Source organism: Eulemur rufifrons, chromosome 23 (genome assembly GCF_041146395.1).
Source record: "Eulemur rufifrons isolate Redbay chromosome 23, OSU_ERuf_1, whole genome shotgun sequence".
In the NCBI taxonomy this organism is placed as follows: domain Eukaryota; kingdom Metazoa; phylum Chordata; class Mammalia; order Primates; family Lemuridae; genus Eulemur; species Eulemur rufifrons.
Window position 1 is genome coordinate 28,364,812 of NC_091005.1, and position 16,096 is coordinate 28,380,907.

The 16,096-nt window shown below is 59.6% G+C and overlaps 1 protein-coding gene across 1 annotated transcript in view; it reads right to left on the bottom strand.

Moving 5' to 3' along the window:
- Positions 1-912: 912 nt before the first annotated feature.
- The window catches only part of NKD1 (NKD inhibitor of WNT signaling pathway 1), a 79,059-nt gene continuing 63,875 nt past the window's right edge, over positions 913-16,096 (bottom strand). Inside the window, exons 5-10 of the mRNA XM_069456448.1 lie at positions 12,542-12,648; positions 8,510-8,605; positions 4,494-4,641; positions 4,016-4,100; positions 2,649-2,776; positions 913-1,502 (exon numbers count right to left, since the gene is read on the bottom strand). Coding sequence (XP_069312549.1) covers positions 913-1,502; positions 2,649-2,776; positions 4,016-4,100; positions 4,494-4,641; positions 8,510-8,605; positions 12,542-12,648 — 1,154 coding nt within the window. The remainder of the gene's footprint in view (positions 1,503-2,648; positions 2,777-4,015; positions 4,101-4,493; positions 4,642-8,509; positions 8,606-12,541; positions 12,649-16,096) is intronic.

Here is a 16,096-nt window from a genome sequence, read left to right on the forward strand (position 1 = left end):
TTAGAGAACCACGTAGGTACATAGATATTTGCCAATGGTGAAACACACGATTTCCACATCCTCCTTCACAACCAACAGCACACAATTGCCTGATCTTGGAAAACCATGTTTGTCCATGTGGTTGGTTCCCTCTCTAGCAGTTTCCAAAATGAAAAGGCTGGTTTCAGGAACAGCCCTTAAGAGAGCGTGTGTGTGTGTGTGTGTGTGTGTGTATCTTTCTAAAGAAGAATGAAGGAAGAAAAGAAGAAAGTGTATTTTTATGTTGTTCATGGCAGAAAGGATGGGCCTGGTTTGGAGCAAGGGTATGACCCACTGGAAAAGCGCGAAAGATAACTCCAGAAAGGACAGCTAAGGTTTCTAGGTTGGGACATAAAAACACAACAGCAAGGAGGTCCCATGTCTGCAGTCCGCTGAAATCCCTTGTAGCACGTTACAATCAGTTAAGGGCAAAATAAAATCAGAATCATACTAAGAGGTAGCAGCTGTTTATCTTCTCGGAGATTTCGAGGGTGTCTGGAAGCCGGGCCAGGTAAGGGTGTTCTCCTGAAGAGACTGGGGGTGGGGGCGGGCAGAGTTTGGGCCAAGGGCTCCCACGGCTCTGGAAGGGTGTGGTCCAATGCGTGTGGACACCGCAGCTCCCGAGCCCCGAGGGAGCCTCTGCCATCTGTAGGCCACTTCCAAACCGGAGTCATTTCCTGGGTAAGTTATGCAATCCCCACAACATATAAATAAAAGTTTAGTTCTGTGTTTCCATATATCTTCTACATGAAGGCTAGCTAAATATTAGTGGAGTAACAATAATTATTAATAACAATAATCGTCATAATAACAATAATTAATAGAATAATAATGCCTTGGGGTGTCGGGGGAGGGGGTCCTTCATATGGCAGGGCGGGGCCCGGGGGAGGGGCTCTATGTCTGGTAAAAGTGGTGGTAATGGTGGTGATGTTCGTGGTGGTGGTGGTGCTCGTGTCTCTGGACCGCCTGGCCGGCCTGGCTCTCATACACCACCACGGCGGGCAGCTCTCGCAGGTGCTCCCGCCCGAGGACGGCGCCGCCCGGGGCCAGTGGCGCCTGCAGGCCCCGGCAGCCCTGCTGGCTCTCCTTGGCTCGGTGCTTGTGCTTCTTGTGCCCGAGGGGGGCCAGGGTGGGGAGGAGGGCCGGGTTGGCGGCCAGGTGGGCGGAGGGGGACACCGCAGGGACAGCAGGTCCCAGAGGGGGCTTGCTTCTCGCCCCCCTGGCCACATGGCCCACACCCACGCTCTTGCCCTGGGCCTTGGGGGACCTCACAAAGTGCTTGCTCCCGTCCTGGGTGCCCCGGAGCCGTTGCTGGAGCTCTGAGACCTTGGCGATTGGGGTGTCAAGGAAGTGGAGGGAGCCCGGGTCCGCGCCTTGGGGCTTTCGATGGGGGGCGTGGATGGCTTCCGGCTCATGGGAGCGAGACCGAGTGGGGTTAGAGGTGCGGGGGGGCAGTTCTGACTTCTGGGCCACAGAAGGGGAGCCTAGGAACCAATTCAACAGACATTTAATGAGCACCTACTGTGTGCTAGGACTCAGTGTGCACTATACCCTAGAAATCACCCCCACCCCCAGTTCTCCAAGACTGATAAATGCCAGCTGTTCTTTTTTTTTTTTTTGAGACAGAGTCTCGCTTTGTTGCCCGGGCTAGAGTGAGTGCCGTGGCGTCAGCCTAGCTCACAGTAACCTCAGACTCCTGAGCTCAAGGGATCCTCCTGCCTCAGCCTCCCGAGTAGCTGGGACTACAGGCATGCACCACCATGCCCAGATAATTTTTTCTATATATATTTTTAGCTGTCCGTATAATTTCTTTCTATTTTTAGTAGAGATGGGGTCTCGCTCTTGCTCAGGCTGGTGTTGAACTCCTGAGCTCAAACGATCCGCCCACCTCGGCCTCCCAGAGTGCTAGGATTACAGGCGTGAGCCACCGCGCCCGGCCTAATGCCAGCTGTTCTTGATCAGAGCTACTCCCACACCCCGACTGCCTGGCAGGAGAACTCTGAAATGAACTTTCTCATCTGCTAAGTGGAAGGAACTGGTTCTTCGGTTGGTCTTCAAAAGTAATAAATTCCCCTTCTGGGAGAGAGCTGAGAAAGAGAGACCACGACAGAGACCCTGAAACTGTCTAAGGCACTGAGGCAAGAAAGAAGGCTAAGCATATTACTGAAAACATGCCGAAGTGACCCACACAGGAGTTGGACATGCTAGGAGGAAGGGAAGAGGGAGTTGGGGGGAAGCGAAATTAAGCAAGAGGTCAACATAGGGCACAGGCTGGTAAAGACAGAGCAAGTTTTACTCAGCAAAACTGAGGTTCTCCATGGAACTCACAGCCACAAGGAGTCAACACAGTTGCCTTGGGGAGGGCTTGGGCTGGGGCAGGAACTGTTGTTTTCCATTATACTCTAAGCCCTCAGATACTATTTGATTTTGCTCGACTTTGTGCAGGTATTGCCTTAATTTTGAAAACATTTTTAATGTCAATTCCTCCAAGAAGAGTCTTTGGCCTGTCCAATATCAGCTACATCTCCCCAGCCTGCAGCAGCAATGAATGCCGCCCGTGTGGCCATCCAGCCACACTCACCCCTCCCTTGTCCTCCCCCGACGCCCCGGATCATGCTTGAGCCCCTTACCAGGCCCAAACTGGGATGTGTAGTTTTCTATCCCGGCGAGATCCAAGTAGTGGTTTCTCCTCTCGATGTTCTCATCCACGCAGTGGTGGTAGCAGTCAGACTGCTCCGGGCGGCTGTCGCCCTGGAACCTACGGCGGGGACAGCAAGTGGGTTTGTCGGCACCAGGTAGGGGAAGGCCACTGGGACAAAGTCTGGACCTGCTGTTAATTTCCTTCCTGGTCTTGGGAAGAGGGCAGGGGGAGAAACCACCATCTCTGCAGTCTGGCCTCCCCGGGGCTCCTGGGAGGAGAGGATAGGGACTTTGCTGGGAACAGGCTGGCAGCAAATGCGAGGGGTATTGGTCAAAATCTAAGGATTCCCCCACAGCCAGGCTCAAACCACATGTGCGCACTACAGGCAGGTGGCCTCATCTCTGGTCTGTCCCCCAGACTGCTGGAGTTGAGGCTGGCAGACTCCATGATCTGCCCTAAAGCCCAGAGCAGGCCTCACTAGTGCGCACGTGTGTGTGTGTGCGTGTGTGTGTGTGTGGAGGGGGCAGGGGAGAGAGGTGCTGCCAGAGGCCTCCTTCGTCCCTACAGGATTTGGGCCCCCTGCCCCTCCCCTTCAAGGACCTCTGTGATTGTCCCGCCCTCCCTCAATCTCCAGCCAGCCTCGTCACCTCCGATTCCCAGCCCCCTCCCCACACCACGCTGTGTCCCTGCTCTCTGTGTCCCTGCTGTCGCCCGCGCCAGCCCTGACCCACTCCAGTCATCTCCTCGCTGGTGCACACTGGGGGTTAACACACCCCGCGCCGGCTCTGCTCCTGCTATTTCCTCACTGCTGTTCTCTAAACAGTCCACCTTTCCTCTCCGCCCTCCCTTCCTTCTGTTAAAGAGATAACAGGTGAAAGGTCACTGCAGACTGACAATCCCGTATCCACAATTCTGACATCCAAAAAGCCTGAAAACAAAGATTTTTCAGAACCCACTTCCTTGGCAGCCACGTCCCCCCTAAGGGGACGGGAAGGCGTTTGCCGTGTTTATCCCACTTGGTGGGAATTCCACGCACCGCCCGGCGGGAACGGCAGCGCGGGACACCCTGAGGCGCCGCCCAGCCCCACGCGTGATCCATGAGAAACACGCCGGGATACCTTTCTAAAGCCCAACAAACGCTCAATTCCAAATCACATTGGGCCCAACGTGTTCGGCATAAAGGGACGTGGGAGACCTACATTTAGTTATTTTCTAAATTTTAGAGTTTTATTTGTGTGTCTAACATCACTGGCCCCTGGAAGACAGCACAGACTGGAGCCTCCTGCTCTGAGTCCTTCGGGGGTAGGTACACCGCTGGTGCTTAATACGTGCTCATGCGCACTGTGCTCGCCGTACCTGAGCGGGGCTCGCTGCTTCTTCTCCCAGCTTCGCAGCTCCTCGGCGGGCTTGGTCTCTGCTCGGGGCCGCGTGCCCTGCAGGTCTGAGTCCGGGAAACCGCAGTGAGCCGCAGCCCTGCGGAACTGGCCACAGCGGCTTTGCAGGGCCTCTGCGGGAGGGTTCCCCGGCCAGGACTAGATAGAGGGTGTCACAGCTTCCTGTCCTGCTCACCTCCTCCCCCATCTTAGATGGCCTCGAGGCGCTACCCCCCTAGCCCCAGCTATGGCTGCGTGCCACACCCGTACCCATGGCTTTGCCAGTGCAGGGCCTCTCCTCCGCTATTCTAATCCTGCTCCTTCAAGGACCCAATGGATCCCCATCTGTCTGCAAAGCAGCTCCCGAGAAAGCCCCAGGCTCCCTGCCTGCTCCCCCAGGCGTGGTCCCTCCGCAGAGAGGGCAGTGCACTGCTTCACGGCCTGGGCCCTGCAACCCTCACCCGCCTGGTTGACAAGGACGCTCCTCTTGCTCTGGCTGCCATCAGGGGCCACGGTGAGCTTCACCCGCAGCGTCTTGCTGGACGTCGGGGAGTGGTTGACAGAGGAGTCGACCACCTCGTAGATGGTGTGCAGCAAGCTGGTGATGTCCTGGATGGGGAGGGAAGGGGGAACCCACGTGGGCTTCAGCCACGTGCACGGAACACGCAGCAATCACAGGGCCCGGCGGGCGGGGCGGGGGGGGGGGTGGGCTGCGGTGCTGAGCCCCTCTGGCTCCCCCAAGGCAGAGCCTGAGGCGGAAACCTGGATGCCGGAGGTTCACACCGGGGCAGACCTAGGAAGCAGGAGTGAGGAGCAGGGAGTGCGAAAGAGGAAACACCCACAGGGGTAAACGGGAAGAGCGGGTCACAGCACGGGCAGGGGGCTCGGCTGCACTGGGGCCCCCCGAGGGAAGGCGTGGAGCCCACCTCGGAGCAGGCTCAGCCACACGGGGAAGGGTTGCTGCACTGGCTTTCCTCCCTCCCTGGCCGAGAGGTGCCCCAAGGAGACGACACCCCCTGAGCTCGGGCTGCCCTGCACCCACGAAAGCTCTCATCACGGGTGCTGTCCACCCTGGCAACAGGTGAACTCCGAGGTGGGCCTGGAGAACATGGGGTGGGGGGGCAGCCACAGCGTCTGCCTCAGGTCTGATAAGCACCTTCCGAACAAAAAACGGAAAGCAGATGTGTTGCCCGCTACAGGCTGAATTGTGTCTCCCCCAGTCCCCAGCTCACACGCTGAAGCCCTGACCCCCACTGTGGCTGCATTTGGAGCAGGGGGTGACTAAGATGGAACGAGGGCCTGCGGGCGGGGCCCTAACCCAACAGGTGTGGCGCCCTCCCTGAGGAGGAGCTATCGGAGGCCCTGCTCGCCACCGCGTGGGGACGCAGTGAGAAGGTGGCCGTCAGCAGGCCAGAAAGGGAGCCCTCACCGGGACCTGGACGGGCCAGCACCCTGGTCTTAGACGTCCAGCCTCCAGAACTGCGAGAAAATAAAGGTCTGCTGTTTAAGCCCACTGTGGTACGTGTCGTTACGGCGGCTTGAGCTGACTCAGACAGTCCCTAAAAGATAAACTATTCTGTGAGAACCTGACCCAATCTCCTCTTCTCTGTGGGCCTCAATTACCCCCTCAACCGGAACAGGGGTCTCCAAACCATGCTCCGTGGGGTGTCTCAAAGACTCTGACTAGGGACAGAGGAGTACAGAGTCCCCTCACTGGGCCTCCCTTTGTCTGCTGAGGTCATTTGTCTCGGGGGGCAGCGACCTGCTTTCAGTGACGTTAGAAACCCCTGGAGAAGACACCTCCTTTCTAAGGATGAGGCCCAGGGACGGTCTGTTCTCTTCCCAGCTATTCTCGAGCACAGGCAGGCTCGGCCCTCCCTTCACAAACCGGCCGTGAGCCCTCCAGGCTGAGGTGGCAGCGCAGCATAGCCACGGCCAGGCAGGTACCTGGGTGGGTGACCGGAGTGGTGAGGGCCAACCGAGGCACGGGCCCTGCCCCCCGGAGCTGGCAGTCGCTCAGCTCAGCTGACTTGCCCTTTGGCAATGCAAGCCGAGGGTCATCCCAGAACACTCCAAAATCCAGAATCTTCTGTTAAATCTTCAGAATCTTTGATACTGGCAACAAAGCCTCTGGGGTACCAGACCAGAAGACCTGGGGGCTGGACTGGAATTGTGGGGGCTGCCAGTTTGAGACCCAGGCCCCCCGTTGCTCACGTGGCTGGCTCAGCGACCTCGGCTCTCCCGGCGAGGCCCGCAGAGGACTCCCTCCTCCCTCTTTCCGTCCCCTGAGCTCCCCTGTGTGGCCACAGCTGCTCTCTCCCTCGGCCACCTCGGGAAGCCGTGGAGGAGGTGCCGTCACACAGGTGAGGCAGCCCCAGTCCGCCATCACGCCCGGGCGTCTTTCACCCCGAGAGGCTGGGCCTGGCGTGTGATCCCAGGGTGCCGCTGTCTCGGGGTCTAGGAACAGGCAGGCCCTGATGGTTCCAGCTTGAAAGTGGACCCCACTGGCTGCACAGGGTCAGGTATGCAGGGAAAGGTGTGATAACTACTTCTTGCATGAATGAACACCTGAAGGATGAACAGGTACTTTTTTCCAAGTTGGAAAGTTGGCCCAGACCCGGCCCTGGTCTGCAGGTGCGTTGGGGTGGGAGCCCCTCTGCCCTGGCACACAGAAGGCACAGGGGGGAGTGGCATTTGCAGCCAGACTTGAGGAGTGGCTTTGGGGCTATAAATAGACAGGGGGACACGAGGCTGAGTCCTCCCTCAACTTGAAGCCAACCTCCCAGCTCCCTGGTAGGAGAAAAACATGATCCAGTGCACTCTTTCCCCAGGGCCACGCTGGGCCACCCTCCTTGGAAACCCTCTCTCCCTTCCTCTCATTACCAAGGCGGATAAGGAGGACACGAATACAGAGCCAGAAAACAGTGACTGCCCACGGGTTTCTGCAAGGTCCCTGAGGCGGGGGACAAATCCTTGTGTGGTCAGTACATGAGGCTCCTCAGCACCTTCCAAACCAGAAAAAAATGGAGGCAGCAGCTACAGGGGCTGAGTGGTCCTCACCACGGCCCGCGTAAGAAAAGGAAGATGCCACTGCACCGAGAAGCCCGGCCCAGCTGTCAGAGTTGGTGTGGGAGCTTGTGCTGACGTTCTGAATTTGGGGGCTTGCTGGGAGGATGGGCCACAGGTTAAAGCTGTCAGCAGCCAGCCTGCTACTGCCAAGGGCAGAGCCCGCCTGATAGTGGGAGAGCACAGAGGAAGCAGAGCCAAGAACATCTGGTCCTGAAGACACGGAGCCTCTGGATCCAGCCGTACCTGAAATCAGCCCCCAGACCAACTTTCAGTTACAGAAGCCAATACATTCCTTCTTGTTTTTAAGTCCACCAGTTGGAGCTGGTATTGTCACTCACACGTAAAGAGTGCTGAGTGACTAAAGTCAGTCACCGTTTCTTCCTCTAACCCGTTGGATCAGCCCCTAAACCACAGCCTAAGGAGAAGGCGGCCTTTCTAACCCAGGTCTCCCCTCTGGCAACATAAAGGCCAACTTCTCCCGCACTGTGCACAGAGACGGGCACACTCTGCCGCGACCGGGGCAGGAACACCAGCGCTCGGGCCCTCCGTCCGCTGGGCCCTCCAGGAGCTGTGCCCGCTGCATGCTGCACGGCCTGGCTCCCTCCAAGAGCCCTCCCGGACCCTCTGCCAACCTCCGTCGTACCGTCCTGTTCATTTCCTTCCCTGAACACATCATCGCTTACACTTATCCTGTCATTGTTTGGATCTGCCTCCCTCATCCGAATGTCAGAGCCTCGCGGCGAGGAACTGTGACTGATTTGCTCCCCGCTGTGTCCTCGCCGCGTACCTGGCGGATGCACGGAGCTGGTGCTCCGTCTGCAGACACGGGTGGCAGGAGGGACATGTGGGGGCAGGGCCCTGAGCGAGCAGACAGACACAAGCACGCAGGGGGAGGATGAGGAAGAACACGCTTGGGAGGAGGCCGTGACCAGAGCTGTGACCACAGAGCCACCAGTGGCCCTTAGTATTGGGGGTGCTCACCCCTGCAGGGGAGGTGCCGAGTGGCCTTTGTGTGCTGGCCTCCCACCCCCGGTCTCCCGGGCAGAAGGGCTGTGTGGGGAGGTGGCCTGCAGTGGCCCCGGCCCTGCCCCTGGAGCTCTGGGACCAGAGAGTAAAGGAAGCAGGACAGGATTCTGTAAGGTCCGGGGTCCTTTTCTGGGGAGGGCCTAGGGCTCTGTGCCTGCCCCCACCTCTCCCTCTCTGTCACCTCTTCCGTCTCACCGTCAGCTCTTGGGAAGCCCCTTGAGATCTCCCGGAAGCTCCCAGCAGTCCTGCGGCCCCCGCTCCCTGCCCAGCTGCTGCCTGCTGTGGCCGCCCCTGCGGGGGAAGGGGCAGCCTGGCGGGTGCTGGGCCTGGGCCCCTGCGTGAGGGCGGGGTGCGTGGCAGGAGGCCGCGCAGGTGCACTCACCTCGCGGGTGACCTTGCCATTGTTGTCAAAGTCATACAGGGTGAAGGTCCATTCCTGCCGGCTGTCCTCCTCCACCGACACGTCACACTGTAGCTCCTGGACACAAAGAGTCAGGCGGGACTGGTCACCTACCGGCTGTAACACCAACCGGTGGTGCACACTTGGGCCCCGAGGCCAGGCCACCAGGCGGCCACCAGGTAGCCATCTGTCCTCTGCCCTCCCCAGACCCTGGGTGCAGGAGGAGCACAAAGACCAAGGCAGGACCGGCCAGGGAGGGTGGCCAAGCCTGGGCAGGGGAGGTTCGGCCTCACAGGGACACCTGCAGGGGGGCCAGTGGTCCCGGGTCTTCAGAGACAAAGGAAACGCAACAAGGGGGATCTGAGAAGAGGCTTTGTAGCCTCAGAGTGGCTAAGCTTGGCCCAAGGGCTGGAAGCAACTAGAAGGCAACAGGAGCAACACCCTGGGAGGCCCGGGCAGGACTCTCAGGGTGGGAGGGGACGGGCATGAAGGGCTCAAATGCCAGCTGGCCCCGGGCCCTCCATAGCCGGGTGACTCTGAATGTGCCACTGCACTGCTCTGTGCCTCAGTTTCCCCTCGTCTAAATTATGGAAAATGACAATATCTTCCCACCAGCGTTGCTGGGAAGATCAAATACCCGACTCACGTCTCCTCGGCCCACCCGAGCTTCCCGCGGCCGTGGCGGACAGCTCCCAACCTCCCACCTCCGTGCCTTGGGCAGCCTGGTCCAGGGCAGTCCCGAGAGCCAGGCATCCTGCCCAGAGGCACCGAACAAGGGCCGGACAGCAGTCAGCAGGCAAATTCGGGACGCCTCATCCCTCCAGGGGACAACTCTGAGCACACAACTCATGGCTCCTCGGACGGTCCCCACAGGGCTGAGCCCAGCTGCCCGTGCAGGTGACCCCGCACCAACCCACCCTTCACTGGCTTCCCCCCTTCCTGCACCCGCTCCCCGGGACCCCTCCCCCATTCACTGCCTGCTCCCAGGGCCTCGTGTCTGGGTCTGCTTTGGGGGAACTGGAAACGAGACGTGCTTGGTACATGGGACAGAGAAAAGCCCAACTAATGGTAGCAGCTACAGTTTTTGCTCTATTGATTAATCCAACAATAATTTCACTATTATTCGCAGCAACCGGAACTGTCTAATCCCAGGGAATCTGAGCTGGGGCGTGGTGAGCTCTGTCACTGGAGGCCTGTGGGCAGAGGCTGGCTAAGTGCCACATAGAGAGTTCTAGAAAGCATGTGGTTTGGGGAAAGAGGTTCCACAAATGGCCTGTAAGATTCGTAAGACTCTACGAAACAAGAACAGATGCTCCCAGACCATTCTGTTCTGCGTTTGGCCCGCACTGGGACAGGTTCAGCCCCGGGTGCAGGGGAGGCACCTGGCCTGGGAACGCTGGTGGGTGTGCCTGGCACCTCGTCCCTGCCCGGCCTCTGCAGCTTAAAGCCAGCTCCCTCCAGCAGTTCTTGGGCAGCCCTCACTGAGTTCAAAGTCACCCCTGCCTCAGTGTGACATGACCATCTGACACCTGCCGAGGGCTGCTCTGCTCTCTGAGGCACTGCTTCATGTGGCATGAAACATGTGCTGCACACACGTGCCTGCACACACCCACACACACGCCTGCACACACCCACACACGTGCACGCAGCCTGCACACACCCACACACGTGCACGCAGCCTGCACACACCCACACACGTGCACGCAGCCTGCACACACCCACACACACGCCTGCACACACCCACACACACGCCTGCACACACCCACACACGTGCACGCAGCCTGCACACACCCACACACACGCCTGCACACACCCACACACACGCCTGCACACACCCACACACGTGCACGCAGCCTGCACACACCCACACCCGTGCCTGCACACACCCACACCCGTGCCTGCACACACCCACACACGTGCACGCAGCCTGCACACACCCACACACGTGCATGCAGCCTGCACACACCCACACATGTGCACGCAGCCTGCACACACCCACACACACCTGCACACACCCACACATGCCTGCACACACCCACACACACCTGCACACACCCACACACATGCCTGCACACACCCACACACGTGCACGCAGCCTGCACACACCCACACACGCCTGCACACACCCACACACGTGCACGCAGCCTGCATACACCCACACACGTGCACGCAGCCTGCACACACCCACACACGCCTGCACACACCCACACACGTGCATGCAGCCTGCACACACCCACACACATGCACGCAGGCTGCACACACCCACACATGTGCACACATCCTACACACACCCACACACGTGCACACACCTATGCACATACATTTACACACACACACACACAGAGGGTTTACCTGTTTCCAGGACAGCTTGAGTTTGAAGTTCAGAAACACGGGTGAGTATAGCCACCTGCCCCTGCAACCCCGTCATGTGGGGGTCTCCTTGCCACCCCACCTGGACTTCTCAGGACAGTCCTCCGCCTTGTCTGTGGCTCAGTCCCGATCACAGCCGGCCCCTCTCCGGACACACACTTAGGCTTCCAGGGAAGCATGATGCCCGGGTCTGGGCCTTCCCTCTGCTAACGGCTCAGCTCTTGGCTTTGCCAAGCCCCCCAGGAGACCCTGCGAGGACCCAGGTGGGCTCCGGGCAGGGCCAGGCTCCAAGAAGAAGCCGGCAGCCCTAACGCCACAGCTAGACGTGGCCTGGCCCCGCCATGCCTGTGTGTAGGGCCCCCACCGTGTGTCCGGCCTGGTCCCCCTTTCCTGTACCGTCTCCCCCCATGGCTCCCCACCCTGCGCCAGCCACATGAGGCAGCCTGCCACCCCCTCACATCGTGCCAGCCCTTCAAGCCTCCAGGCCTCTGCCCCTGCTGTTCCTTCTGCCTGAAACGACCTCCGTACCCCAAAGGCCCCCCTGTGTGGCACCTGCCCACCCCACAGCCCTGCTGTCTGCTCCAGGCACTGCAGAAAATCTGGAATTACCAGAGTGTCCATCGCGCCGCACCCCTCCAGCCTGACTGAGGCGACCGTCCCCAGGCTCCCAGGTCCCCGACACATTGCCAGCTGTGCAGTGGCTGGGTCTGGGTCACCTATCTGTCCCTTCACCAACGTGCACTCCATGAAGGCAGGAACCACGCCCAGTTCACTGCCGGGTCCCCGGTTGGCCGGTGCCCAGTCAGCGTTGGTGAGAAGGGAGGAAAGTGCACACTCCGTCTTGGGCACCTCGGGTGCCTGTGCCCCTAGCGCCCACACGTCCTGGTGCCATAGAATTCGCCGCTAGCCCCATCTGAAAGGTGGGTGAGTGAGGCCACCAAGACTTTAAGGGACTCGCCCTGACGTCACACGGCTACTGCTGGGTATAGCCAGGACTTGAACCCTGGCCTGCTGACTCCGGACTGGCTCTAGTGGCTACGAAGGCAGGAGGCAGGGAAGGAGCAGGCAGAGAGAAGCTCGGCAGGCCTGGTCTCGCTCTCAGCACCTGGCGCCGGGCGTGGCGCGTGGACGGGCTCAGTGCGCTGCTGGGGGTGCAGGGACGCACGGGCTGTGGGCTCAGGGAGGCCACACCCCTTGTGTTGACCACACAGGGAAACTGAGGCCCAGAGAGGATTAGGACCTGCCCGAGGCCTCCTGCCCACCCGAGCACCCCCGCACGTGCCCCAGAACAGCCTCTAGGGGAAGGTTTCATCACGGAAACTGAGGCTCAGAGAGGTAACGGCAGCACCAGGGCCAGGGTCCTATCGTCCCACCTCCCCTCGTCCACTCGTGGGCCACTAGCCACCACCCACGCGGGGGGCCGGGGACCGGGCTGAGACGGTGGCAGTGGTGAGTTTTCGCAGCCTCGCCCTCAGCCAGGGCGGCCTGGAAGTGGCAGGAGGAACCTCCCACCCAGGGTGGCTGTTCACCAGGAGGTGAGGGGCCCGCGGTCCGGGCGGGCCTCAGTTTCCCGCCTCGCAGAGCACCAAGGGGAGGGAGCCCATCTCGCCTCCCCAGGGCCCGGCACCAGGAAAGGAGACTTACTTCAAACTTCAGCTGCTTCTTGGAGCCCGGGCAGGATTCGCTCGCCTTCTCCATCCTCTTCTCATCCCCGCTGCCCAGGCCGTCTGTCTTCTCCGGGGGCAGGGCCACTGCGGGGAGGCGGGTGACAGAGCATGAGGGGGGGCCACCGCCCGCACGAGCCTGGCGCGGAGGACAGCCTCACCAGCGGGCCGGGCCTTCCTGCCCCACCGTGTCTGGGGGCGAAATCACTCTACTCTCCGGGCCCTGGTGACGCCCGGGCTGCCTGAGAGGAGACCCCAAGACACACCTCCCCAGGGTACGCCTGTCTGCACTGGCACCCAGGTTACCCAGTGGGCCCCTCGGGCCCCCATCAGCCTGAGACTTGGGTGCCCACAGAGGCACACGGGCACCCAGCATGGTGTCAGGCCAAAGGGCAAGCAGATGAGGGCCAAGGGTACTTTTGGAGCCCTGAGACCACGGTGATTTTCTGTCCTGACTCGCTGCCTTCCACGCTGACATTCGCCCTCTTCAAATTGCCACCGCCAGGGCCCAGCGCACGGTCCCGGCCGTGGGTAGTAACAGGGCGAGGACGGCCTCACCATCTTGCCTCTTTTGGGAATCAGGGCAGGTGGTAGCAAAGTTTTCCCAAAACTGAGGCTTTTGGAGTAGAAATGGACACAAAGCATCCGCGTGGGGAGCAGCATGGTGGGGAGATGTCCCCTGCTCAGACGGGGGGAGGGGGGACAGGAAGGCCACAGCAGCACCTGGCTGACCGCCAAGCGGCTCTGTCCACAGTTTCCTCCCTCCCCTCGCCCCGAGCACACCCCGCGTCACTCGGGGCCTCCCACGCGGGGCCTGCGAGGCGGCAGCCCCCTGAGGCGGTCGGGGCCCCAGCTGGAGACCCGGGTCTCAGAGCAGGACCTCGGCTCCTCTCCTGGTGGTCTCACAGCATGAGGCCCACGGAGAACACGCCAGAGAGACACCAACTCCTCAGAAGACCTCGAGGACGGGGACACCGACACTGTCGGGCAGGGTCACTGAAGCCAGCTGCTTCTACAATACTGTACTCAATAAAACCAAGTCCTGCCCTCCCTGCTCCTCCAAAGCAAACACCTCAAAGGCTGGGCCGTTCCACTTCAGTGGCACCCTGAGCGCTGGGGGCAGGTGATCGGCCAGGGACCCAAGGACAGTCAAGCACACGGCCCGGCCACCTCAACCCCTCCACCCCCAATCTACCTGGTGCCCTGCTGAGCCAGGCTGCCACCATCACAGGGCCAGACAGGGCACAATGCACAGCCGTTTCCACCTGCCACAAAGCCGTAGGCACCACTGTCACCCCCCTCGGGGAGCCAGGGCTTTCCCCGCTCCCAGCACCAAGTGAAGCTCTCAGCCTTGGAAGACTCCAGCACCTTTAGTGGGTGCAGCTGAGCTGGGCAGGAGAGCCACGTTTGAGAGGACACATCCGGATTCATGCCCTGGGTTCATATTCTGACCCCGCTGGCTGGGCAGCCTTGGCCAAGCCACTTGACTTCTCTGGACCGCAGGCCCCTCATCTGTGAACTGGGATGCAGTGGTCTCGCCCTCGCAGGGCTGTTGGGAGAGGGCAATGAGGAGAGTGTCCGGCACACAGTAAGTGCTCAATAAACGCTGGCTTTGCAAAGGACGTAGATGGGCCATGGTCCCAGCTCATATCCGACATCCAAACGATCCCTCTTACCCCAAAACTGCCCCACTGGAGAAACCACGGTGATATCACTGCCCACAACATCCTCTATTCACCCCTCCTGGGGGGGATAAAAAGAAGAAAAAGAAAAAGCAGAAAGAAAAACAAAGCCCGGCTCCATCTTCAAAGCTGCGGCCTCCCTCCGCAAAGGTCCTGGCTGGAGATGCAAGCTGGCCAGGCTTATCGAAACCAAACTTCAAGTTCAAAGGGAAGTTATCAGAAAACCACCTTCAGGTTCAATGTTGCCTTTCATGTTCCACTTGATAAAACCCAAAGAAAAGGAACCTCTGTCCCTGCTCTCTTCTCTGGAGCACCCCTCCTCCCCACGCACGGAGAGCCTGTCTTCCCTTAGGTCCTCTCCTGCCTCCTTCCTTTCTCCCCACCCAAGAGGGACGGAAAACATCCCCCAGCTCTTCATATGTCTTCTCCAGAGACCAGCGTGGCCTGGATTGTCCCAGGTCCCTCATCCCGTCCCAGCTCAGACCACCGTCCAGATACCAGTGGGGCAGCCAGCAGTCAGTAAACCCACCAGGCAGCCAGTGCCATCATAGGGCTGGACACAGGCAGGTGGCAGCAGTGTGATCCTTCCTGCCCTGGGAACGTGGGGGTCGGGGACAAGGTCAGCACCCTCTTCCCCCACCAAAGGCCTTTCACCCTCCTGCCATCCCTTGCCCAGTGGCCGGAGGGTTGGCAGACAACTGGCCAGAAATGCACACAGACCCCAATGCCAGGGGCAGGGGCTGGGTCTCGGGGGCCCTGCACCTACATCCACGTACGAACCCTCCGAAACCAAACCAAGTCAAAGAGCCACGGCCCCCAGCCGCCCTGCACAGAACAAATCGCCACAGGTGGCACTCACCAGCAGGCGGGAGGGGGCGGATGGTGCTCACGGCAGGTCACCCCGGTCACGCCGACCAGGGAATGGAGTCAGGATGAGTCCATTCTCTGTCTCTTATTCCTGTTTAGCCCAGCAATTTTGTTTTCCCTGGGAGATCATCGTTTGGGGGGACAAAATTTCAGGGGGTCTCACTCATCAATTGCAAGTCAGGGTAAGTGCAGGAGATACTGTTAATTTGGAAGAAGAAAGGACAGCACAGAACAGGCAGGAGAGAAAGGAATGACAGGGACAGAGGAGGGAGGAAAGCAAATCCTTCCACTTGCCTACCAAGCACCTCTGGGCTGACAAACTACACCCTGTGAGCCAACCTGGCCCACCACCTGTTTTTGTAAATGAAGTTTTACTGGGACACAGTCACGCCCATTCACACTGTCTATGGCTGCTTTCACCCTACAACACCAGAGATGAACAGTCGCAACAGAGACCATATGGCCCACAAGTCTAAAATACGTGCTATCTGGCCCTTCACGGAAGTCTGTGGATCGCTGCTGTAGGTGAACGCAGCCCTCCAGCCCCACCAGCGTACATGCTTGACGAGCAAGGTGCAGACTGGATTTCACCTACTACTTGCCACTTGACTGGAAACCCTTACTCAGTACACAACCTGCCCAACCATACACAGTGGCCACGGAAGAAAGAAACTGTCAGCTCTGCTTTCCTAAAACCAATTCCCAGCCCAAACGAGTCTGGGGGCGGTTTGTGGAGCTGCTTCTCTTTGGAAGCTGCTCCCTGTCCCTCCTCATACCACAGCCACGAGGAGTCGGCTGGCTGTGTTTACAACGGCTCTCTCCCCCACGAGCTCCCAGCCTGGCAGCTCTCCACCCCCAGCAACTGCCAGATTAAATGCATTACTTGACCATCTTCACCCGGCTCCCTTTGATGTTCCCTTCTCAAGCTTCAAAATACCTTTTGGAGGGAGATCAGACAGCATTAAACAGAATTACTAATTAATTAA